At 43.9% G+C, this 20410-nt stretch overlaps 1 protein-coding gene across 17 annotated transcripts in view; it reads right to left on the reverse strand.

Annotated features, from left to right (window-relative positions):
- LOC111159674 (calcium voltage-gated channel subunit alpha1 C) overlaps positions 1-20410 on the reverse strand; it is a 621933-nt gene that overhangs the window by 122499 nt on the left and 479024 nt on the right. For all 17 annotated transcript variants that reach the window (XM_022522246.1, XM_022522244.1, XM_022522241.1 and 14 more), the window contains exons 11-13: positions 16625-16651; positions 8402-8562; positions 7229-7454 (exon numbers count right to left, since the gene is read on the reverse strand). In XM_022522246.1, the coding sequence (XP_022377954.1) occupies positions 7229-7454; positions 8402-8562; positions 16625-16651 (414 nt within the window). The remainder of the gene's footprint in view (positions 1-7228; positions 7455-8401; positions 8563-16624; positions 16652-20410) is intronic.

The following is a 20410-nucleotide window of genomic DNA, read 5'->3' on the forward strand; positions in this document are numbered from 1 at the left end:
AAAGAGCTCTGGAGGAAAGCGAGCAGCAGCAGAACAAAGTAATGTCTTGGGCCTCATAGACAAAGAGGAAAACAAAGTATCTTGTCCTCAGAACAGCGTAACAGGCATTCCCATCCACAGAAGTCTTCATTCCCTATTTGGGGATTCGCGGCCCCAGATGCACATGCCCACCATTCGAGACTCCCCTCCCCCAACCCCACCATCCTCTGACTCTCCACCGGCCACAGTCATCCCGAGATCAACTTTCCAGTTCTCCTGTGACTCTGAATCATTCTATCCAAAGTGTGTCTTGCCCTCCCCCCCAATCCCACCCATCCTAGCCCACTGTTCTCTCTTTAAAGTAGGGTGCATGTGAGGGTTTTCTTACCCGAGCTATTTCTTTGTTACCTAAATTCTCTCTCGTTGACTATGGCTTCACTTTTGCTACCTTTCCCCTCTGTCTCTCTTGGCTTAAGTGACCACCATCTGTGGAGGCGTTCTGTATCTCCATCACTCTTCCTGCGCTAAGTCTGTCTGGGCCCTGTGGACTTCTCCTGCATCTTCAATGGCAGAAAGTGACCTGAGCCTTGCTTGAGCTGGAACTTTCATCCTGTGAACCTTTGCTTCAAATAGCTCAGGGCCAGGTCCTTTACATTCTAGGTATGAAGCAGGTCATTGAGCTTGCTATAAATAAAAGATCTTCACAATAACAGTAACAATAGCTTTAGGGTGCTTTGCAAATGTTTCACCCTCCTTCCTCTCTGTTCCAGAGAGGTTCATAACTAAATTTATATCTGTCCCAACTCTTCTTGTCCTGAGGGGTAACCCCTCCCCCCCAAAAAACCCAAACCTCCTTTCAGTGTTGGTGACAGTGATCTATTGTTAGTAGAGTATCTATAAAGCAAATTTCCTGCTGCAAATCTGTGCGATATGAGGTTTCTATACACCATTCCTAAGGGAGGGAGGAAAAATGCAGATCATATCAGTTAATTGAGGAAGCACAGAAGGCTCACTCAGGGAGGAAGCTCAGCCTTGTCCTCACCTTTCCCTGTGCCAGCTACACGGGCATCCAAGGCGGGTGTGCAAGGACTAGTCCTTTGGTAAAGTTGGACCCTGGTTCTGTAAGACGCAATAGAGCCTGGAAGGGTTAGTGTGATGGGAGGCTGAACTAGGCATATGCTTGTCCAGGAAGAGCCAAACAGAGAATTCTATAATATTATGGTCAGGGTCTGGGACAACAAGGGTTGTCCAAGGCCAAATCTACCAGTTTAGTTCCTGGTGATACCTACCTCTGCTCCCTCCATTCTAGGAGAATTCATATTTTATAGGTTTTATTTTAGAGTCAAACCCTGCCTTGGATAAAAAGTTCAAAGGTCTCATCTTCTCTGTTCACATCAGAGGTCTTGGTCACATCGAGAAAGGAGCCTACTGGGGGGAATGTAACCTGGTCAGGCTGGCAATGCTATCCGGTGTTGACCTTGGGATTGCCTTGGGATTGTGCTCCCTTGAGCTCCTGGACCACAGAGCTACTCAGTTCTGCTAGTGGGCCCTTGTACCAGATGTGTCAGGGTTAAGGAGGGAACACCTTCAAGTCACCACTGGTGTCTTCTTAATCCCCAGTACATGATACCAGCCAGTCACCATCCCAGAGAATAACCACCCTTCATGCTGATGTCAGTGAGCAGGCTCTTGAGTCTGAGCTGCCTTCTCCATAGACCCTGGCATAGAAACTGGGCAGATGCCAAACATATCTCTTTAATAATTGTCCTTAAGGAGCTCAGAGCCTCCATGGTGCCTTAAGAAGAGGAGGGCTAGAATGGGGAGTTTGGGGTGGTGTGGGGTTGGATCTGATACTCATGGCCAGACTCTGGCAATTGAAATGGAGACATTTAGAGCTTGGAGAATTTGCAAAAGGCTCTCACCTTGGGGCGCTATGGAGGGAGCCCATATGTGATCATGATTCACCAGTAAATCTGTCTGTGCTGAGTCAGCCCAAACTCACATTTCAGGGCCTGGGAAGGGAGCCACAGGGGAAGAGCAGTTGGAAAAAGAAAGGGACTTAAAGTTTAAGAGAGAAAACGGCAAGGGCTGGAGGGATTTCAGTGCATTTAAAAACCAACTGTATAAAAAATGAGATGTGATTAGTAAATTGGAATCACGTCCAGATTTAGTTTAACTGAGGTCTTTCTTCCTCCCCATAGAATGATAAGTCAGACTGGGCTGACAATGAGTAGACATACTTGGTATTGAAACTGGCAACATTCAAGAGCCTGGTAAAGCCTCAAAACAGGAGAAAGAACTCAATCTATGACGTGGCCGGAGGGCCCACTGGAATGGATAATGTACCCAAAGATGACAAAAATTTTGGCCATGTGGGTGCCTTTCTGTTCTCAGTGAGGCAGGAATCTTGTCTTCCCTACTCCATAATTTACCACTCTTAATGTTATTAACACCCAGGAATGAACTGATTTACAGTCCAGTGCAGGGTTCCCAGTCTTGTTTTTTTTTTTTTTTAATGAGACGTATAGGATGGATGATATTCATATACATAGTATACTCTCTAAGGTATTCTCAGATTTTGACCAAACACTCAAAAATAAGCACGCTAATAATTCATTTTCATCATATACTATATTCATATTTGTCACATACTGAAGACTTCAGGCAGCATGAAGAGTGGTAAGTCCAACCCATTCTTGCCCGTTCATAAAAGTATCTGGGAATGCAAATGACCAAGAGTGAGGGTGTCCCAGGAACAATGTTGAATTTTTTTGTATTTATATTTTGGAAAAGAAACCATTCATAAACTTTGGTATTTCAGCTCCTATAATAACAAATTACTTGCTACACACTGCTGGACTGCTCTGGACATACCATTGTGTCTTAATATGATGGTGGAGTTCTCTTGGTCTAGGTCAGTATTCCAAACTCAGATCATACGTCCTGGGTGAGGGAAGGGAAACTTGGAATTATAGGAAGGGATCCATGAATCCATGGATACACCAACCATTACAGCACTCTAAATAAATAGCTTGCCTCGTGTGTACATTACCACTTTTCAAATGTGCACAGGTGTATAAGAATTAATAAAATTCAAATAATTTAAAAACTTTGCTAAATTCATAGTAGTTTATTATCATTATATATTTTACCAGTCAGGAACTATCAAAAGTACAATCTTAACATGGTTAAGGGCTACAGTAGAGAGTGTAGATGAAAAAATCAAGGTTTCCAATGATATATAAAAGTCCATATTTTAAGACAGGGAAGTGGACAAAGGAACAATAGGAAATTAGGCCAGGACTTCTCAAAGTGAGGTCACTGGACTACCAGCATGGAACTCTCTAGAAGTTGCTGGTCAAATTCTCTACTGGTGGGGATCCTTCATGAGCTCTCTTAATGAGTCCACCTAAGTTTGAGAATCACAATCACTGGTTCAGAAAGCATTGTAAAAAATGCTTCTTTAACATACAAATAGTAATGAGATATTACAAAGTATTCTCCAAGAGGTTTTAAAAGAAGAGAGAGAAATATACTTGCCTGAAAGCAGGACCATGCACAGATGATCCATCTCCAGGGACCATGATGTCCACTCCCAGCCCATATTTTAGGCATTTTCTTGGTCACTAGAGTATACTAGAGATAAGGTTCAGAGGGGGCATGGGATTCCCCACATAGTTATAGTCTCTGTATTGTTTTCCAAAAGCCCCTAGAGGGGTTGGATGCTTGCAAATGGGAAGATGATGGCCTTTGCCAAAGTAACTTCCAATTAGATAATTAAATTATTATGTTTATAGACTTTGTAGAAATCTGAAAATACCACCAAAGTTTCCCGTGGAGGGACTACAGGAAGCTTTCTGCAAAGACAAGAGTTTAAAAAATGGCTTCTTGGTGATAGTTTTAGCTTAGAAATAGATAAGTTATTGATTAGAAGTAGAATGACTGTCAAATCTCTTCAAGACGCTATGACAATATCTAAGAACAAGAATTCTTTTCTTTTTTAAAGATTATTTGTTTATTTATTTGACAGAGAGAGAGAGATCACAAGTAGGCAGAGAGGCAGGCGGGGGGCGGGAAAGCAGGTTCCCCACTGAGCAAAGAGCCCAATGTGGGGTTCGATCCCAGGACCCTGAGATCATGATCTGAGCCAAAGGCAGAGGCTTAACCCACTGAGCCACCCAGGCACCCCAAGAATTCTTTTCTATAGGAATCTAGAAAACAGAAGCAAAAATAAACCCCCAAACACACAGACTTCTGAGACTTATTTAGGAGGCACTAAAAACTCCAAGTTAAAAATTGCTTTTATCAGACCCAATGAAGAAAGGGTAGAATCAATGAATATCTGATAACAAGAATCAACTTGTAAAAATCCCAAGTCATATCTCCGGGATAAAGACAGCAAGACAGTTTAGTGATCAACTCCACAGTTCACAGTCATGGTTAGGAGCACAGAACCAGAGGTCAGACAGACAGACCTGCTATTTAATCCTAGCTTCACCCCTGAGCAGTTTGTGTGGCTTGGGCAAGTGACTGAAGTCTCTGAACCACAGTTTCCTCATCTGTAAAATGGGAATAGTAATAGTGCAATAGTGGTTATTGTGAGGGTGAATCAATAGTAATAGTGCAATAGTGGTTATTGTGAGGGTGAATCAAGTGAAAGCAGTCGGGCCACACTATCTGCACAGAGTAAGTCCTGATGCATGTTAACAATTGTTTCTGTATTTCTACTACTTTTACTACAAACCAAGGATTTTCTTTAATACCAAGATGTTCAGGGCATTTAGAGAGAGCTTTTTCTGGGGTGAGAGGTAGAGAGGTGTTTGCTCAAGAGCATTAAACTTGTGGGTTTAAATTCTGCATGTCCTTGGAACCCATCCTGTGACATTAAATCTTCTCCAGGGACTCTCTCCTGTTTCTGGCTTCCCAGAGCATGTATTCCCCCTATTCCAACATTTGCTGGCTCATTTTATTCTGCCTTAGATTTTCTTTCAGTGATTTCATGAGCACAAACTCCATCTCCCCAGCCAGAGGAAATGTCTCCTGGGTTCTATTCATACCATACCCCTTTTGCCCTATCTCTTGGAGCTTGACATGCAGTATGAACATGGGTGAGAAACAGAAGTATGAGACTGTGTATGTGTTTAGATGGCTCTCAGCGCTCCTCCTCTCCCTCCTCCTAGTAACAACAATGGTAACAATTAGATTAATAATCAACCCTCTGGCTTTTGAGTGTCCCTGTGCCTGGTACTGAACTGAGCTCTTTAAATGCTTTCTCTCATTTGACTCTCGAACCTAGACAGCCCTGCAGGAATGAGCTGTTGAGAGAGACATGAGCAGAACAGCAAAGCAAAGGCAGCTTTGCAAGCCTTGACTACTCACTCAGCCAAGTTCAGAATACATCAAGCAGGGTGTGGTTACTTCCAGGTCTTTGAATGGAAGATGCCGACCCCATTCCCTTTTCCCCCCAACACAATCCAACTGATGGTTCCAGTGCCCCTATTGTCAGCTGGGATCCCAAAGCAGAGACTCTTCTGGAGAGGATGCTTGTACCCCTAGGGGCCAGAGTTTGAGCCCTCTCCATACCACATGTTTCTGACATATCCCTTCAAGTTTGACCACATCCCACAGTGAGAAATACATATTATACTGCAACTCAGACATATGTCTTAAAGATTTTTATGAAACAATGTTTATGTTCAAGTGAGGCCTTCTGATATTTTCCTATTCTATTTCATTCTTTCTTTGAAGATGAGACTATGAAGAAATTGGAACCCATAGATACCACCAGTGAGAATGCAAAATGGCGTAGTCTCTTTGGAAAACAATTGGGCAGTTCCTCAAAATCTTAGAAGTAGAGTTATCAAATGATCTAGAAACTCTACTTCTAGGTATATATCCAAGAGAAATGAAAATGTACCTTCGTACAAAAACTTGAACATGAATGTATATAGCAGCATTATTAATAGTAGCAAAAAGGGGGAGATAAACCAAATGTCCATCAACTGATGAATGAATGAACAAACGCAATGTATATCCATACAATGGAACGTTATTTAGCCATAAACAAGAATAAAGTACTGACACATGCCACAGCATGAGTGAATCTTGAAACCATTATGCTAAATGAAAGAAGCCCAGTCACAAAACACCACATACTGCATGATTTCATTTATAGGGATTGCCAAAAATAGGTAAATCTATAGAGATAGAAAGTAAATTAGTGGTTGTCACTGGGAGGGAAGAGGGAACCAATGAGGAGTGGGTATGGCTTTCTTTTTGGGGTGAAGAAAATGTTCCAAAACCAAATTGTGGCAATGGTTGCAAAACTCTGTGAATATATAGAAAAACACTGAATTGTACACTTTAAAGGGATGAATTATATAGTATGTGAAATATATCTCAATAAAGTTGTTTAAAAATGGTGGCTGTGATCCAATCAATTGATTTCACCACCCCAAATGGGTCTCAACATGGCTGAAAATTACTGTTTTAGAACATGCTGCCCACCTCCCTGTCCCCTGCCTGCGCATGTCCTCTTCATGAGAATCACGGTTTGACCTGGAGAGTTGGGGAGCCTGCAGTCTTTGGGTGGGTGGATGGACAGGCAGATGGAGAGGGGGTGAATGTGTGAAGGAGGGGTGAGAACCATCTGTGGCACACTAGCCATCATCCTTCTCCACTTAAGGAATCCTGACTGCATTTTCGGCAGCACATGCACAGCAAAAAGACCACATTTCTCAGTTGGGTGGCCAACAGAGACTTCGTTGAAGTGTCTAGAAGAGTTCTAGAAGGGGCTGACTCTGCCAGGAAGGCCCCTGCTTTGATCCCTCACCCCTTCTCTTCTCCCTGCCTTGATTCAAACATGATGGCTCAATCTCTGGAAGCCACCTCATGACCCTGGAGTGGAGGGCAGTCCTGAGGCTGTCAAAGCAAAGGACATAAGGGGACTGCATCCCTGAGGCCTTCTTGAAGCCACCCAGACTGCCCACCTCTGCACTTCTGTTATGTAACTGAACAAACCCCAAATTTGCTTATGCCACTGAGTTGTCTCCGGTATCAGCAGCCAAAGGAGTTTCTAAACGATATGCCATCTAAATGAAGAAAAATTCCCCTCCATCGTATATGAGCCAAGGATAGACCTTTCAAGAAATAGCAGCTGCTCTGCCACCCAGGCCTTTCTGCCTCCTTTGCCTTCTGGAAGAACCTCTCCCTGAGTCCCAGGTCCGAAGGGAAATGAGAGACCAAATACCTTGTGATTTTAAATATCCGCAGTAGCCGGACACATCTCAGCACAGAGATGCCCAAGGGAGACATGATCTTGGTCTCTACCAGGATGGTCTCCAGGATGCCCCCACACACAATGAAGCAGTCGAAGCGGTTGAACAGGGAGACAAAGTAGGCCTGCAGGCCCAGGCTGTACATCTTCAGCAGCATCTCTGCAGTGAAAAGGGCCAGCAGTGCCTTGTTGGCCGTGTCTGGTGGGTTCAGGCGAGGGGGCAGGATCCCAGCATGGGGGTGAGAGGAGGGAGGCGGGAGAAGGAGAGAGAAAACAGTAATTATCACCACTGGAAAAAAGGCCAGGGTTCCCCTTTCCCAGCCAGAACACCTTTCCCCTATGTTGCTGCCAGAACAGAACAACTGGGGCCAAATGGCCAGGAAAGGGGTTCTCTAGTTATAATCACTGTAAACATAATCTACCAAGCATCAAAGGCTGTGAGCGCTGATTTTCTTCACTCCCACAGCTGCTTTCTCAGGGATGAGGAGGGAGGTTTTGAGAGGTGAGTCCTCTGCCCAAACCAATCGAGGAGGGGGGCAGGCCACCCGAGTCTACCCCATGCACTGGGAGACTGTCTACCTTCCAGTATTCTGGAATGAAGCCCCCGTATCTGCTTGACTCCCTGGGAGTGGAGGCACTGGCTAGGGAAGTCCTCTTTTAGGGCTCCAGGGAAGGGCGATGACTACTATATGCTCATGAAGGATAGCTCCTCAGGGTCAGGCCACTACTGACCTCCTTCCTGGCTTTTTGCTCACTTCATCCACACCCATTCTAGCAGACCCATCTGCAGGATACAGTAAGGCCTGAGGTATTGAAAATCTCTTCTGGGAAGTTGGCAGCCAAGGGTCTGAGATAGCCAAATAAAGGATAGCATATGTCCTTGTCACCTGGACACAATAGTGACTGTTGGGGCAGGCAGACCATGTGGGCCCAGCCAAGAACCACATCTGTTTATAATGAGGCTCTGCATTTTATTGTGGGGCTTGCAAGCTCTTCAGCTCTTGGTGACCCCAGCATGGCACCTGCCAAGAGCCACGGACACTGGTGGCTTTCCCATCAACCTTATGCCTGTGACTATTCCCTCCATGGGATTCAGGGCTGAGTTAGCAAGAGTAAAGAAGGATAGCACCAGGGACTGCCTCTCACCTTGGACCTCCGTGAGCCAGTGGGGCTGGTTGTAGTGTTCTGAGGCGATGGTGAGTGTGTTGAGGAACACAAGGAAGATCACAAGCCAGTAGAAGACATTAGACTTGACTGCAGCACGACACTTTCTTCTACAGAACCGATTCCACCGGCGCCAATAGCGGCTGGAAAGGGAGTAAGGAGAGAAGGGTGGGTGAGGTGGCTGTGAAATTCATTTTTCCAATCTGAAAGGCACCATCCTTTCTCTGGACTGTGGACTTGGCCTCTGCAGAGCAGTGCAATCTGGTGACCAGGAGATAAGCTTCCCGTCAGTTAACTGGGCTCTGCCACTTACTTGTGTGGTCTTGGGTGTGGCCCTGACCCTTCTAAGCTTTGGTTCTCCCATTTGTAAAAAGGGAATAGGGTCAAGCTCACAGGGATATTGTGGGGATTGATAAAATGCCATATAATACATCTGGTATAAATAAGTATTTTTATTTTATGATAATGATATTATTCAAAATTGTATTGCACAAGTAAGAGTATTATTAGTAGTGATGGTAGTAGTAGGACTAGTCCACGCCTGTTACTGTACTAGCCACTTCTCATGTCTTCTCTTTGATTCTTTAAATAACCCTGCAAAGCAGGTGTTACCCTGATTTTGAGAAGGAGAAAACTAAGGGCCACGGAGGTTGAGTACCTTGACAGACATCACACAGTGGCAGAGCCAGACTTGGTTTTCCCCCCAGCCCAATCTTTTGCCCAGATGCTGCCTCATCTGTAAAGTGTAATGGGAGAATCTGGATCAGAGGTTCTTTGCTTTTATGGGGTTATGGAAACTTTTGAGAATCTCATGAATGTTTAGATCCTTTGTTCGGAAGAAACGGACATACCCACACATATACACATTTCTATGTCCGAGCGCATGCAGCACATGGCCACCTGGAAGCTTGGCCATGGTCCATATAATGTTCCTTTGGTCTCTTCATTAGGGACTTAGGTCAATGATTCTCAATCCTGGCTGTACATAAAATTACCTGGGGAAGCTTAAAAAACATAACCATCAACCCTCACCAGTACCCAGACTCCAACTCCAAACTAACTTAATCTGATTCTCTGGGGGCTGGGTAGATTTTTAAAGCTCGCCAGGTGGTTCTAATCTGTAACCATGGCTGAGAACCATTAAGCTAGATGATCTCAAGGAGTCACTCACATTTTTAAATTTTGTGGTAGAGGACTTTATAGCTTCCAGTAGAAAACCAAACAACCAACAAAACAATTTCTAGATCAGGGGAAGTATGAGAAATGCTCTTTTGGCCATCTGGGCTAGAGAAGATGAAGGCAGTAGCTTTATTAATGGAAAAGAGGACACTGAGTTGACAGTGTTATTTTGAGACAGAATCAATAGGGCTTTGAGCCTGACTGGATATGCAGGGTAAGAAAGAAAGGTATGGAAGGGACAGCCAAAATTTCTAGCTGGGGTGATTTGGAAGAGTTGTACCTCTAATAATTACAGGTCCAGACAAAGAGAAGGAGTGCTCTGGGCAGGAAGGTTGCTACAACGAGAACGGTGGGGCACTCAGCTCAGGAAATAGGTTTAAGGTGCTTGCATGTCATGTGTGTAGAGAGACCCAGCAGGCAGCTGGAAGGCAACACCCTGGTTTGGGTAATAAAGAAGGTGGGAAGGGGCAAAGCAGCATCTCAGAGTAACAGTCCATGAATAGCTCTATTCAAGTCTGTATTCTAGGTTTCTGGAAATGTAGACTCCTGCTGCAATGGATTCCTCCACCCACCCCCAAAACAGCCTATCAAGATAGCTTGACTTCATTTGTATTTTCATTCTGTATTTTCTACCTAATATCTGTGGAAAATCCTGTTACCAAATCTTTGTTAATATCTATTATGAGATTAGAAACGTGAGAAGAAGATCTAAGAAGAGAACTGTCTCCTTGGAATGGCAGGAAGAACTTAGTTTTTGGCCTGCAGAACAGGGAGGGAAGAAAGAATGAATCAAATAGTGCTCTGATCTGACTCTGCTCATTGTGGGTGCTTGAATGCCATCTCCAGGAAGCGCTATCCCTTTGTTGGGGACACTTATCTGCTACTTGAGGCTAATCCACTACATAGAGAAGAAGTGCATCCAGGTCAGAAAATTAAAGTTTCTAAATGCTAGGGAGGCTTACCTTCCCTGACATACCACCTTGGGTAAGAGTGAGGATGGGGGAAGGTGAAGTAAGGGGCAAAGGATGAGATGAGGGGTCCTAGGTGGTCCTTAGCCTCCTCTGAAGTTTGCCAGCTCTTGGTACTGAGGAGTCTTATCTCAACAGGGCAGGACACTGCTTCTTTCCTGTCATTGTGGTTATTAATAATATAGAGAAATTGGGTACAACTATTTTTTTCCTGAAAAATGAATTTGCAGGACAAACTCATATATGACTTTAAATAGCTTACATTGTAGTTTCAAAGGGTGTTTTAAATAGATTTAATCTTTTGTTAGAGAAATCACAGATAATTGTTACTCAGAGTCCAAAGGACTCAAGTTTGTGTTCCTTTACAGTATGTAGAAATGGACTCAGAGTCAGTTTCATACTGAGAACTTGATTAAGCTCCTCTTTTCCCAAGTTTGGGATGTGGGGTGCCACAAGGTCAGGCCTGTCCCATGGGTCTGGAACTGCCTGACCCCCTTAAGGAGTGGCTGACAGAGGCAGGGTAGTAGCTGTCAAACGTGCTGTTCCCATGCACAGCCATTCAGGGGAGTCACATGGATTTGGGCTGGGGTGGGGGTGGGGGTAATTACTATCCAGAGAAAGTATTTAAAGATAATTATACACCTCCCACTCTTCAAAATATAGCTTTGCTTGACAACTGGTTTCCTGGCAACGCTTCCTACGGTATAATAAATGTAATGATTTATTAGAATGTGTAAATTTATTTGTGTGTTTACATATGCATGGAGGATATAGAAATTAAATGATAAAATAGGGAGGAGAAATTTGCCTGCTATTCACGTTCCCTTCATACTAACTAGAAAGTCATTTACTCTAGAAATAGAAGTTCCCATATGTAGACATAGGACAGAAGGGTGGATATGAATGTGCCTAATCTACTTCTTCAAAATTCTGTACTATGCATTGTACCATTCCCTTGGGAAATTTTTGCTCAACTCACCTGGGATCCACCTTACCTCTTCCTAAGTCTGGGCTTTGCTTTTGCCTTTCCATCTCCGTGGACTGTCACCACAACTGCCAGGACCTCCCCTTTCTATGTCCTGCCCATTCTTTGGGGTTCAGCTCAAGTCCCAGCTTCTCCATGGTGAACTTTTCTAGTCTCCCCAGGCTCAGAATTCCTGCCCCACTTACATCTGCATTACTCACTTTAAGTGTACATTAAAGAAATATTTGCTACTATCCTGGGATAGGTAGTAGATATGCATCAGTTAACGTGATAGGTAGTCTTTTTCTGCATAAAACTTAAGTGGGCAATAAAGATCCTTAAGCAAGCAATCAAAGACTGTGCTTAGCACCATGGCAGGCTTCACAGAGGTGCCACAGGGGTGCACCAAAGGAACTCCCAGCCAGTGGTGGAGAAGCCAGCAAAGGTTACGCAGAGGAAATGGCTTCCCATTTCCCCATGTTGTCAGTTTTCTTTAACTATATGGTTCTTGCCTCTCCAGGGAGATCATAAGACCCTCGAGGAAAAGGTACTGTGTCTTATACTTTGCTATACAACCCTAGTAATTAGTGCAGTCCATCTTACATGGTAGGGACATTTGACTGACAGCTTGACAGAACAGCAGAGATAATTCTATGCAGATTTACTAACTTCTTGCTGAAGACAAGGCTTGAGAGCTCTGGAGCTTTTGTGACCCAGCAATGAAAGTGGAATGAGGGAGGGGCAGTGTTACTAAAAGAGTTTGCTTGACACATAATTTTGGATAGACATCTAGAAGAGTAGACTACCTCAAAATAGTGGACAGTTTAGGCTCTTTCTAGTGGCTACAGTAAGTGCCTATCTTTAACTGAGAACAAGCCACACAGAAAATGATTAAATTTAATTCTTTTATACTATACATAAGTAATAGAATGGACCATTAGAGAGTAGACAAATTTGGATATGTGCCTTGTTCCAGCTGATCATGTCAATGAAGATGGGGCAAGACTGTCCTCCCAAATTTTAGAACCCTACAGGATTCACTTCAGAACTCTATAAAGTCAAGATCTGGAGACTCCAATAGGTTATCTGATTAATCCTTGCAAATTGCACAAGACTTCCTAAATCATTTGTTCCTTAACTGTTTGAATCCTATTCTGAACAGTGAGACCCAAATGTTGTAAAATTCCTCATTGTGACTAATTCCTCCAAGTGGAAACTTGGTTTACCAAAAGACTACCCTTCTATTCCCCTAATATTATAAGACAATTAATTGGCCAAATTTCCCCTAACGTCTCTCTTCTAGCATTTCTTTTAAGTAAACCATGACTTTGCATCATTCAGTATTACAAACAGAATAGGCTGTTTGGAAACTCAGATTGTCTTATTTGTCATTGTTAAACTGAGAAAATGATCAGAGTATTTTAATTTTTTAAAAAAACTCAAATTTTAGTATCTTTTTTAGAGTGCAGCAGGCTCTTCACTGCCTACAAGTTTATTTCTGAGTTGCAAAAATTCTCTCTCCATTTTCCCTCTATACTACATTTTTTCATTTAAAAAAATTTTATATATTTTTTAAATTTCTTTTCAGTGTATCAGAATACATTTTTCAATCATGGCTGCCACAACCAGGATGTAGGAAGTATGAGGAGATATTCCTCTTGCATCTGTATCAGCAAACTTCTCAGCAGACAGAAATGGCTCTGGGTCTACTTTGATAATTTTTATGAAATTTTCAATCCATTGCCAGCTTTTGATATTCCTTAAACACACGTCATCGGTGGGCTGTAGCATCTAGAGTGCCACCGTTTGCTACCTGCTCAGACCTTTTAGGGCCATATCGTCTGGTGCAGTAGCTACTAACCCCATGTGGCTCTTCAGCACTTGAAATTGGCCAGTCCAAGCCTAGACATGTCATAAGGTAAAATACACCAGATTTCAAAGACTTAGTAAAAAAAAAAAAAAGAATGTAAAATATCTCATTAATAATTTTTATATTAATTACATGTTGTAATGATAACGTTTTAGATACATTGGGTTAAATGAATTATATTAAGATTAATTTCACGTGTTTCTTTTTACTTTTTAACATGGCTACTAGAAAAATTTAAAAAGTCCTAATGTGGCTCACATTGTATTTCTATTCAACAACACTGCTGTAGAACTATGGGCCCATGCTTAAGATATAATAACTGAGCAGAAACAGGGTTCAGTATTCCCAGGCAGAACCTTTCACTAGGCTAGCATGGTGGTTAGCAATACAGGACCTGGCTACGGTTTCTGACTTGGCCATATGTGAGCATGTGACCCTTGGTCTCTCTCAGCCTCAGTATCTTCATCTAAAAATGGGTTGAATGATAGTGCTAAACTACTGATAGTATGCTTTTTGGGAATACAGGTTTCTCTCTTATTTCTGTTGTATCTCAAATAGTAGCAGCACAGGAAAAAACCTTTCTCAGAGATTCAGTGGTTGAAATACATGAGGTTAAGTAGATGGTTGAGCTGAGTCTCAAAGCTTAGCAAAGAGTCCCAAGGTTTTGCGGGGGTTTGGGGGGGCGCTGTTCCTCTCCTTTGTTAAAAGGATGGGCTGTACCATGGGTCACTGGGTAGAAAAATGTTCCCAGAATCTCCTGGGAAATCTCTTACTAGATAGAGTACATACAAAAATGTCGTTTCTCTTCCAATCCTTCAGAACATGTTCCTTCATTTGTTCACTCATTCATTTGTTCATTTATGATTCATTCATTTGTATGTAATGAGAATGATAATTTGGAAATATTTGCAAATGGATTTTTAGATCCCTTTACTTTTATTGTGTGGGGGATTTAAAACTGTCAGGAATACAAAGTGCTTTCTCAGCTTTGACTGTCAAATTAGACATTTTGTCTGAGGCTGTGTAAGCCTATTGTCTTACTGAAGCAAGACCATGCATTCATTCATTCATTCATTCAGCAAATATTAATTCACTCCCTATTATGTATTAACCACTTCTCTAGACATGGAGCTAAAGCAGTAAAATCCAAGCATTACCAAGAGAGAAAAGATTTTTTGTATTTCTAGAAATTTCTTTCATGTAATAAGAGCTAGGCCTGGTAGACTTGACCCTAGATTTTGTGTGTGTGTGTGTGTGTGTGTGTGTGTGTGTATGTTTGTTTATTTTTTTTTTATTTATTTTTAAATTTCTTTTCAGTGTTCCAGCATTCATTGTTTATGCACCACACTCAGTGCTCCATGCAGTATGTCCAAGATTTTTTAATGTAAAGGAGGTCTTGGCTTGAGAGAAAGGGGAGAAAGGCCTACATTTTCCAATTTCAGTGAATTATGGGAGAAAGAAGGTATCAGAAATAGAGGTGAAAGTCAGACACCAGAGTCCTCACTAAATTCTCAGCCCTGGGAGCCAAGTCTCAAGAGGTTGCAGAGGGTTGCTCTAGAGACACCCAAATAGTCATGGGGAGTCCCAGGGGTGCTGAGGCTAGTGGGTAGCCTCCACTGGTGTAGTATTGGGGAAGATGTCTGCAGGCCCCTGGGAAAATGCCAGCCTTTGGCTCAGAGCTTTATTCAGGCTGGTGCAGCAGCAAGAGGCAAATAGGTAGGTGAGCCTGCTATAGTGCTCTGTGTTCCCCATAGCTTGTTCATGGAGTGTGAAGGACCTGGGAGTGTCCACGCATTCAGATGAGGTATGGAGGTGCTGAAGTAAGGGACTGACAGAGCTTGGGGGTCAGACAGCAGAGGTCGAGATTTCAAGATCAAATGTAAATATGGGGGGCATGGACTCCAGCAGTGGATGTCCAAAGTAGGTGGGCTGCTGCACCCCGGTAAGGATCTGAAATTTCAGAGAGAAGCCCAGGCTAGCCATCAAACAGTATAGATAGGCAAAGGACTCAGAAGGATTCCAGAAGCAGCCCTTAACAAGCCCCATTTACTTCCCAGGATCTTGAAGTTCCCTGCCCCCATGCATCCAGACTCCATTCTGAAGAAAAGCCGGGGAAGTAGAAATATGAGAGACTGAACATTTTACCTTCAGGGACTATTTAAAGCATAGCACTGGGTTCCATTTACCCAGCTGGACTAAATTTTACTGTTATTTATGCTCCTGCTACACAGTGGGTGAGGCTAGGGAAGCAAGATTAGATCAATTACAAAACATAAACACCAATATTTTTGGCATGTACAAGCTTTGTGGGGGAAAATTCACATCTCCACTCCACAAATCCATTCATTCATCCATTCAACATATATGTATGACAGCCTACTCCTGGGCAGGCACTTAGCTAGGTTCTCTAGAAAGAATATGTCTGAGGCATGCAGAGCCTACTGAAGGCCTGTGAGCCAATAATTGTAGTGTTGTATGCTAAGTGCTGTGACAGAGGTATGAGCAAAGCACTATGGGAGTGGAGGGAGTTGAGTAACTTCCCTGGAAGGGTTTGCATAAGCTGTAGATGCAGTAACATCTGAGGTTCTTAACAAAAACCTGGATTCCCCAGATGAAGACATGTGGACACGATGTCTTCAGGGTGAAGAAAGAGTATACGGAAAGGCCTTGATGTCTGAGAGGACAGGGAACATTCTGGGGGCTGCAAGAAGTTCCATGTGGTTGGAACGAGGAGTGTAGGCAGAGGAGTGCAAGAGGAGAGGCTGGAAAGGTAGACATGGGGCTGAAGACGGGTCCTGTGAAAGGTTCTGAAACAGCAGTGTTGTGATCCTATGTTCTTTCCATAATCCTTAACATTCATTTCTTACTGTGTTCCATAAACATGAAGTAGGCAAGAATAGTAGCAAGTGTCCACATTATATTTATTTTAACTGGACTTCATCTTATAAGGAATGGAGACACATTAGGTCTTACAACCTCCTAGGGATGGTACTTGCCAAAAAGACTGGCCAAGAAAATTCAACAAATATCAACCCCTGAATTATATGCGGAATCTGATCTATAAGTCTTTTCTTGGTAGCCATCCAAAAGACAGCCATTTACTCCTTAGAATAACACCCTCACAGTAACCACCTCCCCCCTTGCTGTTATCTTGGGCTACCCAAAAGTATAGCCGAGGACAGAGCTGGTGTGCGGTAGGAAAGAAGAGCACGCATTTCACTCACCTGAACTTTGATTTGGAAATCCGGTGGCTGAAAGAGAAAAAGGAGATGTTACCAAGGGACATATATTCATACTCTTCCACTTAAAAGATGTTCAGCAGTTCCAGAGAAGTTTGATGGCCCTGGGTGACTAGAAAGGGTGCCAGATGGATGTGTGGAGTGACGTGGAATGACTTTGGAGAGAGAGAACCCTACTTGTCATCATCTCTTGGCATGTTTATGTGTATGAACGTGGACACTGAGGGCTGGCTCAGCTGATGTGTCTACAGATCTAGTATTTTCTAAGCGGAACCAATGGTCCCTGGAGAGGGTGGACACCACGTGGCACATAGCATCTGCCCAGCAGGTCCTGTGAAGTCAGGTTAGACTGTGTGTTGGGAATGAGCCATGCAGGAGAGGAAGGCCTCTCTGCATATGTGAAGGTCTCACCAGCTGGAAGCCACAGGCAGGAATATGCCATCAGACCCAGCTGCTGTCCCAGGAGTCCAGCCAATGCTGGGGTAGGAAGGGAAGATAAGCAAAAGAAGCCTGCCAGGAACTGAGAGGCCCCCAGTCTTGGCCTGAGGGCTGCAACTGGGCCTGAAGGAACAGAAACCCAGGATACTGACAGTCACGTACAGCCTTCCAGATGTGGGGGACTTTTGGGCAAAAGCACAGGACAGGTGTGACTCAAGGGGTCACGGTAAGGGAGGCCCACTGAAAGGTGAACCCTTCAGGGAGGCCCTGAGGGTACTGAGTTCATGTTGGAGAGTCCAGGGGAGACTAGGAGAAGGAAGGATGGGAGAAGCAAGGGAGGTAGGAGAGAAAGAGAGGAGAGGGAAGGAGGAGGAAGCGAGAGAAAGGGAGAGAGAGAGGGAGGGAGGAAGGAAGGAGGTGGGGGAACAAAAGCCCTTGAGACAAAGCAATTGAAGGCAATGTGTCAGAAAAGGCTTTGGTGTTCAGGGAGCGAACCGGGGAGACTGCAGGTGGAGCAGACATGCTCAGATGGACACGCAGACGGATGGCTGCAGAATGCAAGGTAGAGACGAAGAAAGTAATGGAGACACCGGTAGCAAGATGAAGACAGATGCAGACAGAAAACAGAAGCAGGGAGTTTGGGAGGCGGCCACCGCAAGCCTGTGTTGTCCCAGCTCAGCACAAAGCAAGCTCTGTCACATAGCAAGAAAACAACCCCTCTTGTTATTTTTTATTAAAAAAAAATTAAACCAGAAGATGTGACAGGTGGCAAAGCCATCGTGCATGAAATAATTATATCTCTGGGGCACTGAGAATCCTAGCCAAGTGCCTTTACTGCTCTGAACCGTTAGCTAATAACCTTTTCCCACCCCCAAGACTGCCTGCTAGGGCTGGAGTATTTAATCACATGTTAACAAAGCGTGTGGGAGGGGGACCAGGAGCCAAGGGCAGCATTTTTATTTAGAGCCACAGTTTAATGGGGGAAACAAATGTTTTCCAGCTGCTAATTGGGTGATGGAGAATCGGGGTTCTCTCTCCCCCAGCAGGCCCAGGCTGAGTTTGGGGACCTTCAGGGTCTTTACTAGACTTATTTTGGGCAGTTGATCTCTTTGCTATTAGGCAAAAGCCAAAGTGTATGACTGTGGCCTTTAGTCTCATGACTCTGTCTACAGAGTCTGGCCTGACCCCTCTCAGAAATGTCTCAATGATCCTCTCGGGGGTGTCCTTCAGTGCAGACCATGTGCTCTTTCCTTTAAGGCTCTCTCAGTCCAAGGGAGTCAATAGCAAAAGTGGGTTCTTAAAACCCCAAATCATATCTCCCAGGAAAATGACTCTAGGACATGGGCATAGAGGGGGATCAGAGCTGAGGTGACTTTTTGAAATGACATCCTAGTCCTAGTTCCAGCATGTTCATGAGCTATGGGCCCTTCCTTGGCATTCTGGCACATTTTGAAGAGGAGGAAATGGAGCAGAACTTTCTTTTCCACTTAGTTACAAGCTCTGATGTATAACCCTTGACACCATACTTGAAGACTGATTTTTTTATTGTTGTTGCTAATCTCAGGGGTTTGTGAGCATAATTTTAGGCTCACTGGGTCAGAAACGTTCATCCCCTTTCAAATACGACATTGCTTAAACACCCCTCTTAAGAAAGGGGGAGGGTATTGCTCTAGTGGCAAGTGTCTGGAGACAAAGGAAAATCCCAACAGTAGGATCCCACTTCAAGAATACAGAAGGACTCCATTGCTCAGCAGCCTCACCTCTTGGGGAGTTACCACTGGCTCAAGGTTTGGAAAGCTGGTCCGTCTCACTGTGTAAGGAAGCTGGGAAATCTAAGGCAGCCTGGTGTCATGGCCCCCATACCACACCCTGGGTTGGCTGGTGTGTGGCAAATGCTTCCTCCTACTGGTTTTTAAACCACTTTAGATTCCTCAGCAAAATAGAGGCTCTAGCTTTTCCAAATCCCAGTGGGGGATGCACAACTTGCTCAGAAGTCTTCTCGGCTTTTTCTATCATTATTGTCCTAGTGAGGTACAATTCCTACCTCGTGTTTTTAAATGACTCCTCAAAGAAGAGCTAGGAGGTGGACAGTAACTCACACTCAAGACCATCAGAGCAATTCTACTGGGTTGGACATGAAGTTGCTTCAACCCAAGATACTTTTTCTGCCCAAGCCTCTAAGACAAACCTTCCAGGGAACCATGATTTTCTTTGTTGATACTAAGGTTCAAAATTAGAGACAAGCCCAAACCCCTTTCCTTTTGCTTAACTACTTACTTCTTGGGGGCCTATTTATATTTCAGCCCTTCTCCCCTTCTTAGAGTAATGAGCACCATAATGTTTACTACCTGCGGTATGAACTAGTATCTCCCTGAACTGTTCCAATTTGCCTTTAATGTAAGTCAGATGGCCCCAGGCTGACACACATCTGACTCAACCTCCTTGATGCCATAACCTCAACACCATCCACAGCTGTTATTCCTAGAGGGGTAATGGACCTCTTCATCACAGAGCACTGCTTCAACAACTGGGTGCTGAACTCAGTTGCTCCACATTCTGACCAGATTCTCCTTCTCTATTCATCCTTCTGCTCTTGCTTCGAACCTAGTCTTTTCCCTCACTGGGTCTTCCCCCATCATTCACTCCCTTCCAAGGCTCCTGGGCTAATGCCAGTCTTAACTTCCAGTTCCTGGCTTGGTACTAGCGTCAGATCGATGTTGCCCTCAACACATGGCCTGGGACTTGTACTTTGTCTGCCTTGCTACACTGCTACTCTGGTTCACACTTCTGTTTTTAGAGCTTCTGGACTATGCAGGCTGCCAAAAAAATCTGTCGAATCATTTCAAGAGGTTGCCTTCACATTTACAATGTTGGGCTCCACTGTGGCTTCAGCACTGCTCAGCGATCTTTTAGTGACCTCTTGCTGACTCACTAGCTTGAATCTTCTGTACTGTTCTTCAGGTTCCTATGACACCTAACCCTCACTTTCTATGATGAGATGACAGATAATTTGGTATGTCTCCTATCATTGACTTTCTGTATCAGAGTCTATTTCTGATTCTATATTCTTTATAGAACTATAGAGTTTGAGAACTTGGAAGGGATCTTTAGATGTCACCTGGATCTATGGTTTGCAATTTATCGGGTTGTAGAATGTTTTATTCATATGAAATCTTACATGGAAGCCCGAATGTACAAGTGTTGAAAATGGCCCCCAGGAATCCTGCGCTCTGTTAGGAGTGTCCTGAGCCAACAACCAAGCCAACTCCCTCACGTCCTGGAGGGCCAGACCAAGACTCAGAAGTGCTTTGGTTGAGGTCACATGGCTAGTTG

The sequence above is a fragment of the Enhydra lutris genome, unplaced genomic scaffold (assembly GCF_002288905.1).
Source record: "Enhydra lutris kenyoni isolate GAN:26980312 unplaced genomic scaffold, ASM228890v2 scaffoldscaffold69, whole genome shotgun sequence".
NCBI lineage: Eukaryota > Metazoa > Chordata > Mammalia > Carnivora > Mustelidae > Enhydra > Enhydra lutris.